General features: G+C 40.6%; 1 protein-coding gene across 1 annotated transcript; it reads right to left on the bottom strand.

Annotated features, from left to right (window-relative positions):
* Positions 1–246: 246 nt before the first annotated feature.
* Positions 247–18,388, bottom strand: LOC137324224 (transcription factor Ovo-like 2). Its single transcript, XM_067988364.1, has 4 exons — positions 17,846–18,388; positions 16,737–16,939; positions 14,882–15,068; positions 247–1,270 (listed from the first exon to the last, which is right to left on the bottom strand). Exons 1-4 carry the CDS (start codon positions 17,943–17,945, stop codon positions 963–965), a joined length of 798 nt encoding a protein of 265 aa, XP_067844465.1. The 5' UTR covers positions 17,946–18,388; the 3' UTR covers positions 247–962.
* Positions 18,389–18,894: the final 506 nt, after the last annotated feature.

Genomic DNA, 18,894 nt, shown 5'->3' with positions numbered 1-18,894 from the left:
AATGGTAGACTAGTGCTAGGTATAAGACTGCAACATGCAAAACAGGCCAATTTTCAAAAATAATCTAATTTTGTTTCATGAAATAGAAGTAATTTCTGAAATCTGGTAAGGAACTGGTTAAAAAAAAGTTAAAATCTCAAGGGAGCTAGTTTTTTTTAAATAAACGGACAGATAGAAAACAACATACCATAAATCTCAATTACTCTTATTTTAATAAAGAATTTCTGACAAAGTTTATACAGGACTCTTTTTGGAATGTTGTGCATTAAATTATCTGTATTTGATATTTCCAAAATTCTCCATACCAAAATAAGAAATCTGTACTGAATTTTTCAATATTGTTTCTTGATACATATATTTTTTTCAAATTCAGAAGGCTACAACTGAATATAGTATATTCCACTGTGGACCAAAATGTACCCTGAACCAACAAATTAAAAAAACCAAGAAAAACTGGCAGACAAGATACATCTTCAAAGAACAAAACCTACCGAGAAGTGTTGAGAAGCCCAGAACACTGTTCAAACACTTAGCCCTTTGGTCGACTCTTAACTGTCCTCCAAAATGGCCTAGCAAGCCAATCGGTTGTGTCAAATCGTACACAAAAGAATAGCAGGTCAAGAAGGTGGCCCACCACCACCTTCTCAGGGCAACTAGGGATGGGCAATAAATTCCGGCCTTGACAGCGATGCCCACGACTCGAGAATGATTTTTTAAAAAAACATAGCCCTTTAGGAGAATGGTACAGAGTCGGAAAATTTCCTTTGGTCTCTACGTGTTAACAACAGCGTAAATGTTTACTCCGATTGCTATATCTGGCGAACGGGTTCTAAAATAGTTGGTCTAGAAGGGAATCTTCCTGCTGTGTTTACTATGTCAGTGACAATGACCAGAAGTTTTATTTCTCCAACAGGGTAAGAATCAAAACTTCACCACAGGTGCTAATGCCTCTTCATTTGCTCCTATTCAGAATCCTTATTTTCATCGCTGTTTTGCAGTACCGAGTTGAGTTTGTTCTGCAAAGCGGCAGCTATTTTCTTGGAAGTCTTTTTAAGCAGTGGGTTTTCTGGGTGATTCTGCCTCATGTGAAGGTAGAGGTCCTCTTGGTTCATGGCTGTGAACCCACATTCTTCACAGACATAAAGCTTTGCCCTCCTCTCCTTGTAGCTGTACTTCTGTGTCACCCCATGGATCTTCTTGAGGTGTGATTCCAAGGAGCATCTCTGCGTAAAGGCTTTATGACAAAGGCTGCATTTATAGGGGCGGATTCCTGTACGTGAAATATAAATATAACAATTTTTAATAATATGCAGTTTTAGCTAATTGCCTTATACTACAAACCTGACCCTTCTCCACAAATATATGTTCTCCCCTCCTGAAAGTACTGATTCAAGCAACAAAGCAGTACAACAAGTCCTGGCTCTCTCCTCCAGTACCTCACCCAAGTGCTACTCTTCATGTTTGAGTCTAGATATGTGCAGCTTGAGGCTGTTTGTCCAAGGAAGCTTCACATATAAATCCAGCCTCACTCAACATCTAGAACAACAACTTGGATTTATATAGCGCCTTTAATGTAGTAAAATGTCCCAAGTTCTTCACAGGAGCGTAATCAAACATTTGACACCAAGTCAGATAAGGAAATATTAGGACAGGTGGTCAAAGAGGTAGGTTTTAAGGAGCGTACTAAAGCAGGAGAGAAAGGCGGAGAGGTTTAGGGAGAGAATTCCAAAGCTTAGGGCCTAGGTGGCTGAAGGCATAGCGATGCACACATGAAGGGTTACGGGACAGTGATCAGAAGCAGCAACCCCCTGGCTGATTTTTCTCTCACTAAGCCAGTGTCCCTCAGGCTAATTACAAAGATCCACTGGCTCAAATCAGCGAACTCAACACCAATCAGCCATCAAATCTGGGATCTTTCTGGGTTGGATGGTTCAGTAGCACATCTTGTGATGCTTTTACAAACTGAACCATTCATATATAACCTTGTTGAAACATATTTTCATGAAGAAAAATGTTAGCATTACCCACGTGTAACATATATGAAGTGTGAACCTGAGGAAAATTTGAACTGTATAGTAAAACACTCACATTCTTAAGATTCATTGACAATCTGAATACTTGCAGGGGATTATATTCCATAGCAATGTCACTGACATAATTTTGAGCATGAAAGGGAAGATCTTATAATCCAAAGAAAAAGTGATTAAGCAATGATAAAAAGGAACTTGGAGGAGACAAAAATAATTTGAGTGATTAATGATCAATATCACTCACCAATATCTAGCTGACATTGACTTAGTTGTTCAGCTATCAGGGTTCATTGTGACACCATATATTTTCTGTGACAATCCATAAACAAATTACATCACTTCTATCAAAAGTAAAATACTGTGGATGCTGGAAATCTGAAATAAAAACAGAAAATGTTGGAAATACTCAGCAAGTCAGGCAACATCTGTGGAGAAAGAAACAGAGTTAATGTTTCAAGTTGATGACTAAAGGTTAACTCTGTTTCTTTCTCCACGGATGCTGCCTGACTTGCTGAGTATTTCCAACATTTTCTGTTTTTACATCACTGCTATTATGTTTAACTCTAGTATTCTGTTTAAGTCTACTTCTATTTCCTTTAACTCTACTACTATTTCCTCTAACTACTTCTATTCAGTTTAACTACTATTATGTTTAAGTCTACTTCTATTCTGTTTAACTCTACTTCTGATCTGTTTAAGTCTACATCTGTTTTCTTTAACTCTACTTCTATTCTGTTTATCTCCATTTCTATTCTGTTTAACTCAAGTCTACTTCTCCCACCAATATAAATGCCAACACTCAGAAAATTATGGTGTCCTGGATTTACAAGACACAAAGAAAAAGTAAAACAAGAACATTGTAGAATGTTATAGCACAAAAAGAGGCAATTTAGCCCATCAGGTCTGTGTGGTGATTTCTTCACATGAGCACTATATATGAATGGTACAATGCAAATAGGCCCCACTGAACCAAACAATACTGTGCAAAAAAAAGATTAATATTGTTCACTAAAACTCAGTGTTGTGTAATGAAACTCAATGTCCAACACACAAAAAGGCCACAAATTCTGTGACATAAAGAAGTCAGCCCACGTGTAGTAGACCATTGTATGAAATATTAGTCAATCTGTGTGAAATATTAGTAAATCTGCATGGAGTTGAGAAACAGGATAGAAATCAGTCCACTGCAGGAATTACATCACGGCCCTCAAAATGGCTGAACTAGGCAGTAATAAAATAAGGTTCTAAAACAAGATCACATTTCGCCTTCTCTACATATGCATCGCCTTCTAGTTGAATGCCTCTAACAAAGTAGGCACAATGTGTGACATACTGAGTGCCTTCAGCTGCCTAGGCCCAAAGCTCCGGATTTCCCTCCCTAAACCTCACCATCTCTCCCTCCTCCTTTACGTCGCTCCTTAAAATTTACCTGCTTGACCAAGCTTTTGGTCACCTGTCCTATTATCTCCTTAAATGGCTCGATGTCAAACTTTATTTGATAATGATCCTGTGAATTGCCTTGGGATGTTTTACTACGTTAAAGGTGCTATACAAATGCAAGTTGTTGTTGTGCTTAAGTCACAATTCCATATTTTACTAGAACTAGGTAGCAAAACTTGGTGACATGACTAAATGATAGAACACTTAGGACTGTCCTGGAAATTACAGGTCAGTGAGCCTAATGTTTGTCATGGGTAGAATGTTAGAGGCTTATCTGGAAGATGAGTGTCATGAAAGACCTAGAGAAGTATGAAGTCATCAGGGCCAATCAATACGGCTTCATGGGCACAAGGTCATGCTTGGCAAACCTGTCAAGACATTGCTTATCTAGACTTCAGCAAGGCTTTTGATGCAGTGCCGCATAGGAAGTTGATCCATAAGGTAGAAAAACACAGAACTAGCGGGCAGCTTTGATGTGGACTGACAACTGGCTGTGTCAAAGGAGATGGAGTGTGGTAGTGCATGGAGCTGTGTTCAGGTAACAGGAAGTGACCAGTAGGTACGCCTGAAGATCAGTACTCAGACCTTTGCTATTCACTTTGTATAGCGATGATTTGGAAGTGGAGACAGAGACAAACATGTCAAAATTAGCCAAAGACACCAAGAATGGGCAGGCGGGCAAACAATTAGCAGCACGCTGTTCAGGTGCAGATGGATTTGGTCAATTGAGAGGCTGAGATGAGAAATGGAACAAGTGCAAAATGAGAAGGAGCATAAACATTGAAACCATAAACTAAATGGAGCCAGTCTACAAAATAAAAAGGAAGACTTGCATTTGTTCAGCACCTTTCACAACCTCAGAATGTCCTAAAGCACTTTACAGCCAATGAAGTACTTCAGAAGTGTAGTCACTGATGTAGATAGGAAATGCGGAGCCAATTTACGCACAGCAAAGTCTCACAAACAGCAATGAGATAATGTCCAGATTTTCAGTGATGTTGGTTGAGGGATAAATATTGGCCAGAACACAGGGGAGAATTCCCCTGCTTTTCTTCAAAATAGAGCCTTGGGATCTTTTATGATCACCAGAGAGGGCAGATGGTTTAACATCTCATCCGAAGGACAGATACAGCACAGGAAAAGGATTTGAGGCTATTAATGAACAGATCATTGAAACCACGGGCACAATGGCAAGAGCAAATGAGGCAAATAGAGGAGCTATTACGCTACTGGGTGTATATTATAGGCCACCAAATGGTGGGAAGGTGATAGAGGAGCAAATTTGCAGGCAAGATGCAAGAACTATGGCGTAGTTATAATGGGGGATTTCAATTATCCCAATATAGACTGGCACAGTAACAGTAAAGGGCAAAGATGGGGAGGAATTCCTGAAATAAGACCATAAGACCATAAGAGATAGGAGCAGGAGTAGGCCATTCGGCCCCTCGAGCCTGCTCCGCCATTCAATGAGATCATGGCTGATCTGATTTTTACCTCAACTCCACTTTCCCGCCTTTTCCCCATATCCTTTAACTCCCTTGCTGATCAAAAATTTGTCTAACTCAGCCTTGAATGTATTCAACGACTCAGCCTCCACAGCTTTTTGGAGTAAAGAATTCCAAAGATTCACGACCCTCTGGGAGAAGAAATTCCTCCTCATTTCCGTCTTAAACGGGCGATCCCTTATTCTGAGACTATGCCCCCTAGTTTTAGATTCAACCATGAGGGGTAACATCCTCTCAGCATCTAACCTATCGAGTCCCCTCAGAATCTTGTATGTTTCAATAAGATCTCCTCTCATTCTTCTAAACTCCATTGAGTATAGACCCAACCTGTTCAATCTTTCCATACCCGGAATCAACGTAGTGAACCTTCTCTGAACTGCCTCCAATGGAAGTATGTCCTTCCTTAAATAAGGACACCAGAATGTATGCAGTACTCCAGGTTTGGTCTCACCAGCACCCCACACAGTTGTAGCATGACTTCCCTGCTTTTATACTCCATCCCCCTAGAAATAAAGGCCAATATTCCGGATGCTTTCCGGATTACCTGCTGCACCTGTATGTTGACTTTTTGTGATTCATGTACGAGGTCACCCAGATCCCTCTGTACCACAGCATTTTGTAGTATTTCTCCATTCAAATAATATTTTGCTTTTTTATTTTTCCTCCCAAAGTGGATGACTTCACATTTTCCCACATTATATTCCATCTGCCAAATTTTTGCCCATTTACTTAACCTGTCAATATCCCTTTGCAGACACTTTGTGTCCTCATCACAACTTGCTTTTCCACCTATCTTTGTATCATTAGCAAATTTGGCCACAAGACACTCTGCTCCTTCATCCAAGTCATTGATATAGATTGTAAATAGTTGAGGCCCCAGCACTGAGCCCTGCGGCACCCCACTAGTTACAGATTGCCATTTTGAAAATGACCCTTTTATCCTGACTCTTTGTTTTCTGCTTGTTAGACAATCCTCTATCCATGCCAGTATATTACCCCCAACACCATGAGCTCTTATCTTATGCAGCAATCTTTTATGTGGCACCTTATCGAATGCCTTTTGGAAATCCAAATATACTGCATTAACTGATTCCCCTTTATCCACCCTGCCCGTTACTTCCTCAAAGAACTCTAATAAATTTGTCAAACACGATTTCCCCTTCATAAAACCATGTTGACTCTCCTTGATTGTATTATGAGTCTCCAAATGTCCTGCTACTACTTCCTTAATAATGGATTCTAACATTTTCCCAATGACAGATGTTAGGCTAATCGTCGAGCAGAAGTTGATAGCCAAGTTCCGCACCCATGAGGACGGCCTCAACCGGGATCTTGGGTTCATGTCACGCTACACGTAACTCCACGAGCAAAAAGGGAAAAAAAAAGTTATGTGTTTTAATATTCTCTCTCTCTCTGCCATTTGGGTCTCTTTCTTTCTGTCTGTGTAATTGACACAATGTATATCCAGTGTACTGGGACGTGCTGTTCTCCGTGACTGGTCTGTTTGAACAACAACGACACCTTTTGATTGGTGTGATGCTGTCCCAGCCTAATATAAGATATGCGATTTGAGAACCTTCCACTCATTCACCTGACGAAGGGGATAATCTCCGAAAGCTTGTGATTTTAAAATAAAATTGTTGGACTATAACCTGGTGTTGTAAGATTCCTTACATTGGTCTATAGTTACCTGCTTTCTGTCTCACTCCCTTCTTGAATAGGGGTGTTACGTTTGCGGTTTTCCAATCCGTTGGGACCTTTCCAGAATCTAGTGAATTCTGGAAGATTACAACCAATGCAACCACTATCTCTGTAGCCACTTCCTTTAAGACCCTTGGATGCAAGCCATCAGGTCCAGGGGACTTGTCAGCCTTTAAACCCATTAGTTTACCTAGTACTTTTTCTCTAGTGATAATGATTGTTTTTAGTTCCTCCCTCCCCTTTGCCCCTTGATTATCTACTATTATTGGTATATTATTAGTGTCGTCTACTGTGAAGACAGATACAAAATATCTGTTCAATTCCTCTGCCATTTCCTTGTTTTCCATTATTATTTCCCCAGTCTCATCCTCTAAGGGACCAATGTTTACTTTAGCTACCCTCTTCCTTTTTATACACTTGTAGAAGCTTTTACTGTCAGTTTTTATATTCCTTGCTAGTTTATTTTCATAATTTATTTTCTCCCTCTTTATTATTCTTTTAGTCATCCTTTGCTGTTTTTTAAAATTTTCCTAATCTTCGGGCTTACCAGTAATCTTTGCCACGTTGTATGCTTTTTCTTTTAACCTGATACCATCCTTTACTTCCTTAGTTAGCCATGGTTGGTTCACCCTTTTTCCTCCTAACAAGGATATATTTTTGTTGCGAGTCATAAAATATCTTTTTAAATGTTTGCCGCTGCTTATCCACCTCAAAGCATCTAATCTGTTTACCCAGTCCACTTTAGCCAATTCCGCCCTCATTCCTTTATAATTACCCTTATTTAAGTTTAATGCAGTAGTTTCAGACCCAAGCTCCTCGCTCTCAAATTGGATGTGAAATTCTATCATGTTATGATCACTGCTTCCAAGGGGTTCCTTTACTTTGAGATCATTAATTAATCCTGTTTCGTTACCCATTACCAGATCCAAAATGGCCTGTTTCCTGGTTGGTTTCCTGATGTATTGGTCTAAGAAACAGTCCCTAATACACTCTATGAACTCCTCCTCAGGGCTATTTTTGCCAATTTGATTTGTCCAATCTATGTGAAAGTTAAAATCGCCCATGATTATTGCATTACCTTTTTTACAAGCCCCCCTTATTTCCTGATTAATATTTTGCCCTACAGTGTAGCTACTATTAGGGGGCCTATATACTACTCCCACCAGTGATTTCTTTCCCTTGCTATTTCTTACCTCCACCCAAATTGATTCGACATCTTGATCTTCCAAGCCAAGATCATTTCTCACTATTATATCAATTTCATCCTTTATTAACAGAGCTACCCCACCACCTTTACCTTTTTTCCTATCCTTCCGAAATGTTAAATAACCCTGAATATTTAGCTCCCAATCTTGGTCAACTTGCAACCACGTCTCTGAAATGGCCACGTGGTCATACGCATTTGTTTCTATTTGTGCCGTCCATTCATCATCTTATTACGAATGCTGCACGCTTTCAGGTAAAGAATCTTTAATTTTGTCTTTTTACCATTCTTTCCTACCCCGGCCCCATTTGCTAGTGCACTCTTATGTTTGTACGCTCTGTCCCTTCCTGACACACTCTGTTTATCATTACCCCCATCACTTTCCTGTACTACTTCCTTGTCTTTTCTCTTTATCAATCTAAACTTGGCCCCACCGGAGCCCTCCCCCCCCCCCACCTCTATTTAGTTTAAAGCCTTCTCTACCGCCCTAGTTATTCAGTTTGCCAGAACACTGGTCCCAGCATGGTTCAGGTGAAGCCCGTCCCAATGGAACAGCTCCCTCTTTCCCCAGTACTGGTGCCAGTGCCCCATGAATCGAAACCCACTTCTCCCACTCCAATCTTTGAGCCACACATTCATCTCCCTGATCCTATTGACCCTATGCCAATTTGCTCGTGGCTCAGGTAATAATCCGGAGATTATCACCTTTGTGGTTCTGCTTTTTAATTTAGTCCCTTGCTGCTCAAACTCCCTCAGCAGAACCTCTTTCTTAGTCCTACCTATATCATTGGTACCTACGTGAACCATGACAACTGGATCCTCCCCCTCCCACTCTAAGTTTCTCTCTAGCCCTGAGGAGATGTCCTTAACCCTGGCACTGGGTAGGCAACACAGCCTTCGGGACTCTCGCTCTGTGTACAGAGAACTTTCTTGAACAGTGTGTTTCCAGCCCAATGAGGAAGGAAGCTGGATCTAGTTCTGGGAAATGAAGTGCGGCAGGTGGAGCATGTTTCAGTGGGGGAGTGTTTGGGGAACAGTGATCATAATATCATTAGGTTTAGAATAGTTATGGAGAAGGACAAGGAACAAAGAAATGTGAAAATACTTAACTACAGGAGAGCTAATTTCAGTGAGTTAAAAAGGGTTCTTGCCCTGGTGGATTGGGATCAAACATTGGTAGACAAAACAGTAATTGAACAATGGGAGGCCTTCAAGGAGGAGATGGTTCGGGTACAGACTAGACACATTCCCATGAGGGGGAAAGGAAAGACATCCAAAGCTAGAGCTCCCTGGATGACTAAAGATATATAGAGATTAAAATAAAACAGAAAAAGGAGGCTTATGACAAATGTAAGGTTCATAATACAGTAGAGAACCAGGCTGAATACAGAAAGTACAGAGCAGATCTAAAGAAGGAAATAAGAGGGGCAAAGAGAGAGTTTGAGAATAGATTAATGGCTAACATAAAAGGGAAACCAAAAGTCTTCTATAAACATATAAATAGTAAAAAGGTAGTCAAAGGAAGGGTGGGACCAATTAGGGACAAAAAAGGAGATCTTCTTGTGAAGGCAGAGGGCATGGCTGAGATAATAAATGAATACTTCGCATCAGTCTTCACGGGGAGAATCTTCACCACACGGACTGCAGTGGTTCAAGAAGGCGTCTCACCACCACCTTCTCAATGGCAATTAGGGATGGGCAATAAATGCTGGCCTTGCCAGCGATGCCCACATCCCATGAATGAATTTTTAAAAAATGCTGCTATTGTGGCAGTAAAGGAGGAAGTAGTAATGATATTGGGTAGGATAAAAATAGCTAAACAGGAGGTTTAAAAGATTGGCAGTACTCAAAGTAGAAAAGTCACCTGATCCAGATGGGATGCATACTAAGCTATTGAGGGAAGAAAGGGTGGAAATTGCGAAGGCTCTGGCCACAATCTTCCAATCCTCCTTAGATAACAGGGGCGGTGCCAGAGGACTGGAGGATTGCAAATTTTATCCCCTTGTTCAAAAAAGGGGAGAGTGATAAACCTGGCAATTACAGGCCAGTCAGCCTAATGTTGGTGGTGGGGAAACTTTTAGAGACAATAATCAACAAAATTAATTGGCACTTGGAAAAGTATGGGCTAATAGATGAAAGTCACCATGGATTTGTTAAAGAAAAATCATGTTTGACTAACTTGTTGGAGTTCTATGATGAAGTAATAGAGAGGGTTGATGAGGGTAGTGCGGTTGATGTTGTGTATATGGACTTTCAATAGGCATTTGATAAAGTACCACATAATAGTAAAGCATATGGGATTAAAGGGACAGTGGTAGCGTGGATACAAAATTGGCTAAGTGACAGAAAGCAGAGAGTAGTGGTGAACGGTTGTTTTTCAGACTGGAGGGAAGTATACAGTGGTGTTCCCCAGGGATCAGTATTAGGACCACTGCTCTTTTTGATATATATTAATGACCAGGACTTGGGTATAGAGGGTATAATTTCAAAGTTTGCAGATGACACGAAATTCAGAAATGTAAACAATGTGGAGGATAGTAACAGACTTCAGGAAGACGTAGACAGACTGGTGAAATGGGCAGATACATGGTAGATGCAATTTAATGCAGAGAAGTGTGAAGTGATGCATTTTGGTAGAAATAATTAGAAGAGGCAATATAAATTAAATGGTACAATTTTAAAGGGAGTGCAGGAACAGAGGGACCTGGGGTGTATGTACACAAATCTTTGAAGGTGACAGGACAAGTTGAGAAGGCTGTTAAAAAAGCATATGTGATCCTGGGCTTTATTAATAAAGGCATTATTAATAAAAGCAAGAAAGTTATGCTAAATCTTTATAAAACACTGGTTAGGCCACACCTGGAGTATTGTGTCCAATTCTGGGCACCACACTTTAGGAAGGATGTCAAGGCCTTAGAGAGGGTGCAGAAGAGACTTACTAGAATGGTACAAGGCTGAGGGACTTCAGTTATGTGGAGAGACTGGAGAAGCTGGGGTTGCTCTCCTTAGAACAGAGAAGGTTAAGGGGAGATTTGATAGAGGTGTTCAAAATCATGTAGGGTTTTAATAGATGATAAATAAGGAGAAACAGTTTCCAGTGGCAGAAGGATCGGTAACCAGAGGACACAGATTTAAGGTGATCGGCAAAAGAGCCAGAGGCAACATGAAGAAATATTGTTTTTTATGCAGTGAGTTGTAATGATCTGGAATGCACTGCCTGAAAGGGAGGTGGAAGCAGATTCAAGAACTACGTAACAGCCAGATTATAGAACCGGTGACACAATATGTATTAGAATTTATCAACAGCCCCTGGTGAAATAGGTAATAGAACACCAACAACTTGCATTTATATAGCGGCTTTAAAGTAGTAAAATGTCCCAAGCACTTCAAAGGAGGGTTATCAGACAAAAATTGACACTGAGCATCATAAAGAGGACAGGTAGGTTTTAAGGAACACCTTAAAGGTGGAGGGAAAGGTTGAGAGGCGGCGAGATTTAGGGAGGGAATTCCAGAGCTTAGGGCTTAGGCAGTTGAACAAGACACCAGTTGAACAAGACACCAGAACTAAATAGTAGAACTAGGTCATAGGGTTGTACAGTAGAATGAATTGAAAGAACTAGGTATCGAAATAGAGAGGACTAAGGTTGATCATAGTATTAGATAATAAAACTAAGTAAAGAATTAGGTGACACGTGGAAGTGAAAATGGATTGAGTTATATCGACCAACTCTATCTACTTCTGTCGATCAATCGAGTGATACATAGTAGTAGATAATTTTAGTAACTATTTTGTCACCTGATTCAGTTTGTATGAGAAACAATGAACTAGGCAATGCGTAAGTAAGGGTATGGAAAGTGAATCTAGTTCCTTCACCTTGTTTTGTGCCAGTTATATTTTGGTACTCGATCTCTCGATCAATTCACTAGATGGATAAAGAAGACATTATTTTACATCCAATTGTGTCACCTAGTTCAGAGGCACTGCAATGGGTGACAATGAAAGACAAATCTAACTTCATTTACCACTATTGTCACCCAGCAAAGGATAGGGACACGTATAAGTTCAAATCCATGTTCCTATTCATTTTCGTCTCTCTCAAATTGCAGATATTAACTTGGTTCTGCTTTAGGATTTATCCACCAATAAGGCAACAGTGCTGAAAACAGCCCTTTCTAAAGCTCCAGGCCTACAAACCAGAAATAAACGCACAATGGGATGTGTTACCTGGGCTGCGAGGTTACCAGGACTCGGAGGGAGGAGGAGGTGCATGTGACCCAGTGGCTGTAGTTTGGACAATTGCCTAGATTGGTCATTTTGAAAGGCATGATGTAATTTTTATTGTGAATCGACTTTTTAAAAATTCTGTTCTCAGGAAGTAGCCAATGCTGGGAAGGACGCATTTATTGCCCATCCCTAGTTACCCTGCAATCACTGCAGTCCGTGTGGTGACTGTGCACTCACAATGGTGTTGGGTAGGGAATTCCAGGATATTGACCCAATAACAATGAAGAACCAGTAGCATGTGTCCAAGTCAGGATGGAGTGTGATTTCGAGGGGAAATAGCTCAATGGTAGCACTCTGGCCTTTGAAGGTCGTGGATTCATGCCCCACTCCAGAGGCTTGAGCACAAAATCTAGGCTACATTCTGGTGCAGAACTGAGAGAGTGCTGCACTATCGGAGTTTAGGATGTTGACATTCGGATGAGTTATTAAACCGAGGCCCTGTCTGCCTTCTCGGGTGAAAACAGAAAGATCCATGGCACTATTTCGAAGCAGAGCTGGGGTGTTCTTCCCACTGTCCTGGTCAATTTATCCCTCAACCAACATCACTAAAATAGTCATTAACACATTGCTGTTTGTGGGAGCTTGTTGTGCGCAAATTGGCTGCCGCATATCCTACATTACAACAGTGACTGCACTTCAAAAGAACTTCATTGGCTGTAAAGTGCTTTGGGACGTCCTGTGGTCGTGAAAGGCGCTATAAATGAAAGGTCTTTCTTTCTTAACATGGAAGTTCATGTAACATTACTGTTCTCATCCTCGGTGGTGGAGGTCGCAGGACTGGGAGTGTCTGTCGAAGTCAGCTTTGTGAGTTGCTGCAGTGCATCTAGTAGATAGTACACACTGCAGCCATGGTACACTGGTGGAGAGGGTGGATATTAAGTGCAGTAGCAGGGGCACTGATCAAACGAACTGCCTGAGTCTTGCTGTGGCTGCATCCATCCTGGTAAGTGGTGAATATTTCATCACACTCCTGACTTGGTTTCCATTGATTCTTTGAGCTCCTTGCAAACTTATTCGTGTTTCACATCAGCCTGACCGGTAATTAATTCAGGCTAATGTAATCCATTCAAACTAACTGATATATCATGAAGACTAATTGGCTTGCGTTGGTAAATTGCTCATTTGCTACCGACTTTTCCTTTTGTATTGTGCATTATTGAATTTCATTGTAACAGTTTTCTTAGTGTTGTACAATTGCTATTTTTTGTTTTTATTTGTGTTTTGCGTTTCCATGGCACTGTAAACTGCAGCAGTGGATGACCTTTAACCCACAACTACAGCCCAACGAGCTACAGAACATTATTGGTCTGTTTAAGGAGCCATTTAGATAATATTAGACATGATATTCTTTGCCTCGACCAATGTGGCAAGCTGGCTAGGTCAACACACTGGATTGTCGGTTGAAACTATTATAACAAGTTAACCAAATTAACTCATGCATTTTTTAAAGACATTTTAAATACAGTGTGAGAATACCCTAAGGCACAATAAAACCAATTTAGAAATGTTTAATCCAATGGAACACTTGTTGTCTAAATTACAAAATGTTCACCTACAGCTGTAAAATATTTATCCGTTATCATTGATGAAACACTCCATGTTTATCACCAATATATATCCCAATAGTTCTTCTTTTCATTTTCCCTCACCAATTTTCTTCTCTCCTTTCCTGTAGGTGTTGACTCCTTATTGGAGCACAGTTACCATGGTCCAAGTCAGGCTCGGGTATAGCACTCTTAACGGCTGATATTCATTTGTGAGCTTCCACAGCCAAGTTTGATCCTGTCCTTTTGCAGTGTTCATTTGCATGAATTTACAGCAGGGTGGCTGGATAGCAATCAGTACAGGGAAGCCTGCCCAAGTTTTCCCTTCCTAACTAAATTGTTTCAGATAGAAGCACCACTAAGACCAGCTATCTCAGCACAGACCAGGGATCGAACCTGGGTTCTTTCTGCTCTGTACAACTCAGCCACTCACTGGATAATTTCTAATTTCTTTCATTGCCTAACCATATTTCTTTATGGATTATTTTGGATATTCGCAAATCCATAAGCAAGATGATAGTCTTTTCTGCTAAACAGAGACTACTTATCAGTGTCAGCCTTAGCTCAGTTGGTAGCACTCTTGCCTTTAAGGCAGAAGGTCATGGGTTCAAGACCCACTCCAGAGACTTGAGTAAATAATCTAGGCTGATATTTCAGTACAGTCCTGTGGTGTTGGAGGTGCCATCTTTCAAATAAGCTGTTAAACCAAGGCCCCGTCTACCCTCCAGGTGGACATAAAAGATCCCATGGCACTATTTCAAAGAAGAGCTGGGGTGTTCTCCTGCCCAACATTTATCCCTCAACTAACTCCTAAAAAACAGATTATCTAGTCATTATCACATTGCTGTTTGTGGGAGCTTGTTGTGCACAAATTGGCTGCCCTGTGTTCCTACATTACAACGGTGACTACACTTCAAAAAATACTTCATTGGCTGTAAAGCACTTTGGGATGTCATGACAGGTGCTATATAAATGTAAGTTCTTTCTTACTCTATTTGACACCACCACTTATCATGCCTAGCTACTATTTGAATCATTTAGTAAGAATTCTAGATCAGCTCATGGCCATTAACCTGGCTGTGCACCAGCAAAAAAACTACAACTCCCATGCTGCTCCCCGTGACTACAGTGGGAGGACTTCCTGCGGTGGGTGGGGTTTACGGCTGACGTACCGGTGTGCGTCCTGACGTGCCTCTTGAGGTCGAAGGTGTCGTTGAAGCCTTTGCCGCAGTACGTGCACAGGTGGCGCTTCACCTGGCTGTGACATTTGAGGTGCCGGTTGAGCATGCGCTGTAGCCGGAAGCCCTTGCTGCACACCTGGCAGCGGAACGTGGCTTCGCTGCACTCCCCAGTTGTGATCTATTAAAGGGGTAAAGGGAAGACAAAGCAACAAATTAGGTGCACCATTAGATTCAGCACCTGAGCACCGCAAAGGCTCCAAAATGTTGTTAATAAATCCATAAGGTGCCTCCATTTCCCAGAAGTTTAACATAATGCAAGGGTGTCTGAATAACAAATCTAATCCAGTCAAAACAGCAAAACTAATCCAGTCGTGACCTTGGAGAACTTCATCCAGTGAACTGGCGATTTCCGACTCCGTGCTTAACCAAACATTTTTAGATTTTATTACCTTTAGACACGTACTGAGTCGGTGTGTAGTTGAAAGCCTTTTAGAGCAGGAATCATTTTCTGGCCCCAAAGACCTTTTTATATTTCTACAAATAAATTGGTCACCTGAATTCTCTTTTTCAATGTTGATGGTGCATTTTAAAAGGATTAATTACTTTTATATTATCTATCATTGAAATAAGGTGGGAGTGTTCAATGACACTACAAATTGTACAGGCCTATTGAGCTGGCTTCATACTGATATATAATATAGGAAATACTGTAACATAATAAAGTGTATAATATAATAATGACAATATAATATATAACAATACATATGGCATATACTATAACAATGTAATGTATAATGTGTATTGTATTTAATATGTGTATGAAATAATGTGTATAATAGTTAAAGTGTATAGTGTATTACATTTAATATGTACAATATGAAATGTGTATTATGTTTAATATACTATATAATATGAAATAATGTGTATTGTATTTAATATAATGTACAATCTAAAATAATACAATGCACGTGATTTTTAATATAATGTATAATCTGAATTAATAATGTATATTATATTTAATATGTATAGTATGAAATAATGTTATATTTAATATATATGAAATATGTGAATTACATTTAATATAATGTATAATCTTAAATAATGTAATGTGTAATCTAAAATGTGTGTATTATATTATAATGTATAATCTGAAATAGTGTATTATATTTAATATAATGTATAATCTGAAATAACGTGTTTATATTTAATATAATATAATCTGAAATATGTGTATAATACTTAATATATATGTGAAATAATATGTGAATTACATTTAATATAATATATAATCTGAAGTAATATGTGTATTACATTTAATACAATGCATAATCTAAAATATGTGTATTATATTTAATATGAAATAATGTGTATTGTATTTAAGATAATATATAATGTGAAATATGTGAATGACACTTAATATAATGTACAATCTTAAATAATATTTATACTATATTTAATATAGTGTATAATCTGAAATAAGATGCATTATATTTAATATAATATATAATCTGAAATAATATGTTATATTTAATATAATATATAATCTGAAATAATGCAATGTTTAATACATTTAATATAATATATAATGTCATGTAGTGAAGATATTTCTGGCCTTTTCCTTTTGCTGAGCGGTGTTTATTTTATTAAAGGAGAGCACCTGGTGTGATCTTCCTTAAACTATGTGACTCTCCATCTACATGTTTGGGGCTTGTCTTACACCTCAGTGTCCCTATTATCACATTCCTGTTCGGGGTCTCGTTCAGTGCACCGACCAAGGCTCCTCTCTCTGCTGATATTGCCGAGTACTGTAATGATTAACCGGAGTCTATCGGGGGCGGCGGCTCACCTTGATTTTCGTTCGCAAGACGCTGCGCTTTTTGAATTCCGATCCCAGAACTTGCTCCTCTGCATTCTCCTGGTCCGGTTCGGTCTTGTAAGGGAGGCGGCGCTCGTCTGAGTCGTTTAGCAGTCTGTCCAAACCAGTTGTTCCAGGTGCTGGATCCTCCGTCTTTCCTTCTTCTTGGTAACTCAAGAAACAGCTCAGATTAACTGGAAATAGAAAATAAAACCCTTACACAATGGTCTGTTAGACAGCAAGGTCTATGGAGGGATCGCTCGTGTCTTAGTCCAGTTTAAACAATGGGCTGAAATGTTTTTTTCTTGGCTTGTTTGAGTTCTGGGTGTTGTCTGGCTCTGCAGGTCTTTCTTATCAGTGTTTCACTCAAAGGAATGCAACGTGATACCCACAGTGGGTTCAACTTTTAAGCGGTGGCGGTGGGGAAGGAGCGGTTGCCCCGGTTCCGTTATGTTTACTCTGGGAAGATGCAGCTAAAGCGAGAAGGGGGGCCCGTTTGGAAGCCTTGGAGTCTGCCTCGTTGCTGCTAACAGGTTGATGACTGATGGAATCAGAGAACACAGAGTACACACTGTAATGTAAACACAACCTGCCCTTTTACGGGATTCCTGTATCCGGGAGCATTTTTAATACACGACCTTTAAAAGCGTGTTGTCCCCTCTTGCGAGAGAAGCCTGCCCAAATGAGTGGGGTCTGCCTTGAAAGCGGACGAATCGTTTGCTGTTCCGCAATGTTGGATCAGCCTGAGAGATTAGGCGCCTGTTACACGGGGTGGGTTTGAAGTAGGTGTTGGACCTTGTATTCGAGCTTCGAGCCCTCGAGAGAGAGAGAGAGAGGCTGCAAAGATACCTACAAACCCCGTGTGATCCGGGATTGAAGGAACTTTATTTTTGTTTGGACGTGGTTGACCGCTCTTCCAATTTCTTACGTCTCTCTGGCCCCCTACCCCTCTCTCACCCTCTCCCTATTTCCCACTCCCTCCCTACCTACCTCCCACCCTCTCTTTCTCACTCCCTCTCTCTCAGGTCGCCCACATACCCCCGACCAAACCCGTTCGTTAGAAGACGAGCAAAGATTGTTCCTTTTTTGTTTTGTTTCACCTGGTATGTAGGTGTCGGCTCGCTCCTCGTCCGGCAGCTCATTCCAGTCGCGGACCTCGGGATAAGGGTCCTTCCTTTTCACCAGGAAGGCTCTGGGCATGGTGAAGGCGGTCGGCGGTGATGAAGAAGAAGCCGGATTCCCTCCTGCTTCCACCTGACCCCTTTTCTTTCCTACAAACCGGATCCTCCTCAAGCAAGTCCCAAGGTCCAGGTGTTTTGGAAGAGGGCGTTTGTTCCTGAGATCTTCTCAGTCCCTTAAACAAACTGTTGGGTTTTTATTCGGGGGGGGGGGGGGAGAGAAGGAAGGGTGTTGAGTAAAGACCCACTCTCACCTGGCGAGCTACCTTTGCGGTAACAGGAAAAGTTTGCTCCAGTAATTGAAAATACAACAGGAAATTTGGGAGGGCGCATGCGTGCTGAGAAAATAACGGTGTCAACAAGCCCTTGTACCTGTCGGACCGGTTGGTGCAGCTTTGCCTTGGTTCCCTGCCCCTCTCACACATGAATGTTTGCGAAACGTCCAACTATGCGAAGACCTTTGTTGGTTTTTATATATTATATATATGAGAATATCCTTCTCCAGACACGGAATCGGGCAGGAATTCTCATAAATCGACTGAACAATGCATAATATTAATCATTAAACTTTTTTTTTCTTTTTGCATAATTCTTTCTCTCTGTCCACGACTTTCCTATAAAGTGCTCTGCAATTATTTAAAATCCAGCCAAGGTAGCTAACCGACTTGCGGCAATACTGTTGGGGCTTTTCAAGAGCTGGATTACACCGGAGCCGAGTGCAAGGAGAGATGCATACCTGGATAAAAAAAAATGCCTCGGAGGGTTTTGCAGACATTCAGCAGCCTTCCTGTGAAGATGAAATCTGAGATCATATCACCTCTTGTAATAGGGCTGGCCCGTCTATGAGGCAGGAGAACGGTTCATTACAATAATATTAGAAGTTTGTGAAGCTTTCGCTCCCTCCCCAGCTTAAACCCACAATACACCTTCCAAAAACATAATTCTAAAACATGAGTTGCAAAGGATCGCGT

The sequence above is a fragment of the Heptranchias perlo genome, chromosome 8 (genome assembly GCF_035084215.1).
Source record: "Heptranchias perlo isolate sHepPer1 chromosome 8, sHepPer1.hap1, whole genome shotgun sequence".
NCBI lineage: Eukaryota > Metazoa > Chordata > Chondrichthyes > Hexanchiformes > Hexanchidae > Heptranchias > Heptranchias perlo.
This window is presented reverse-complemented; position numbering and strand designations above follow the sequence as displayed.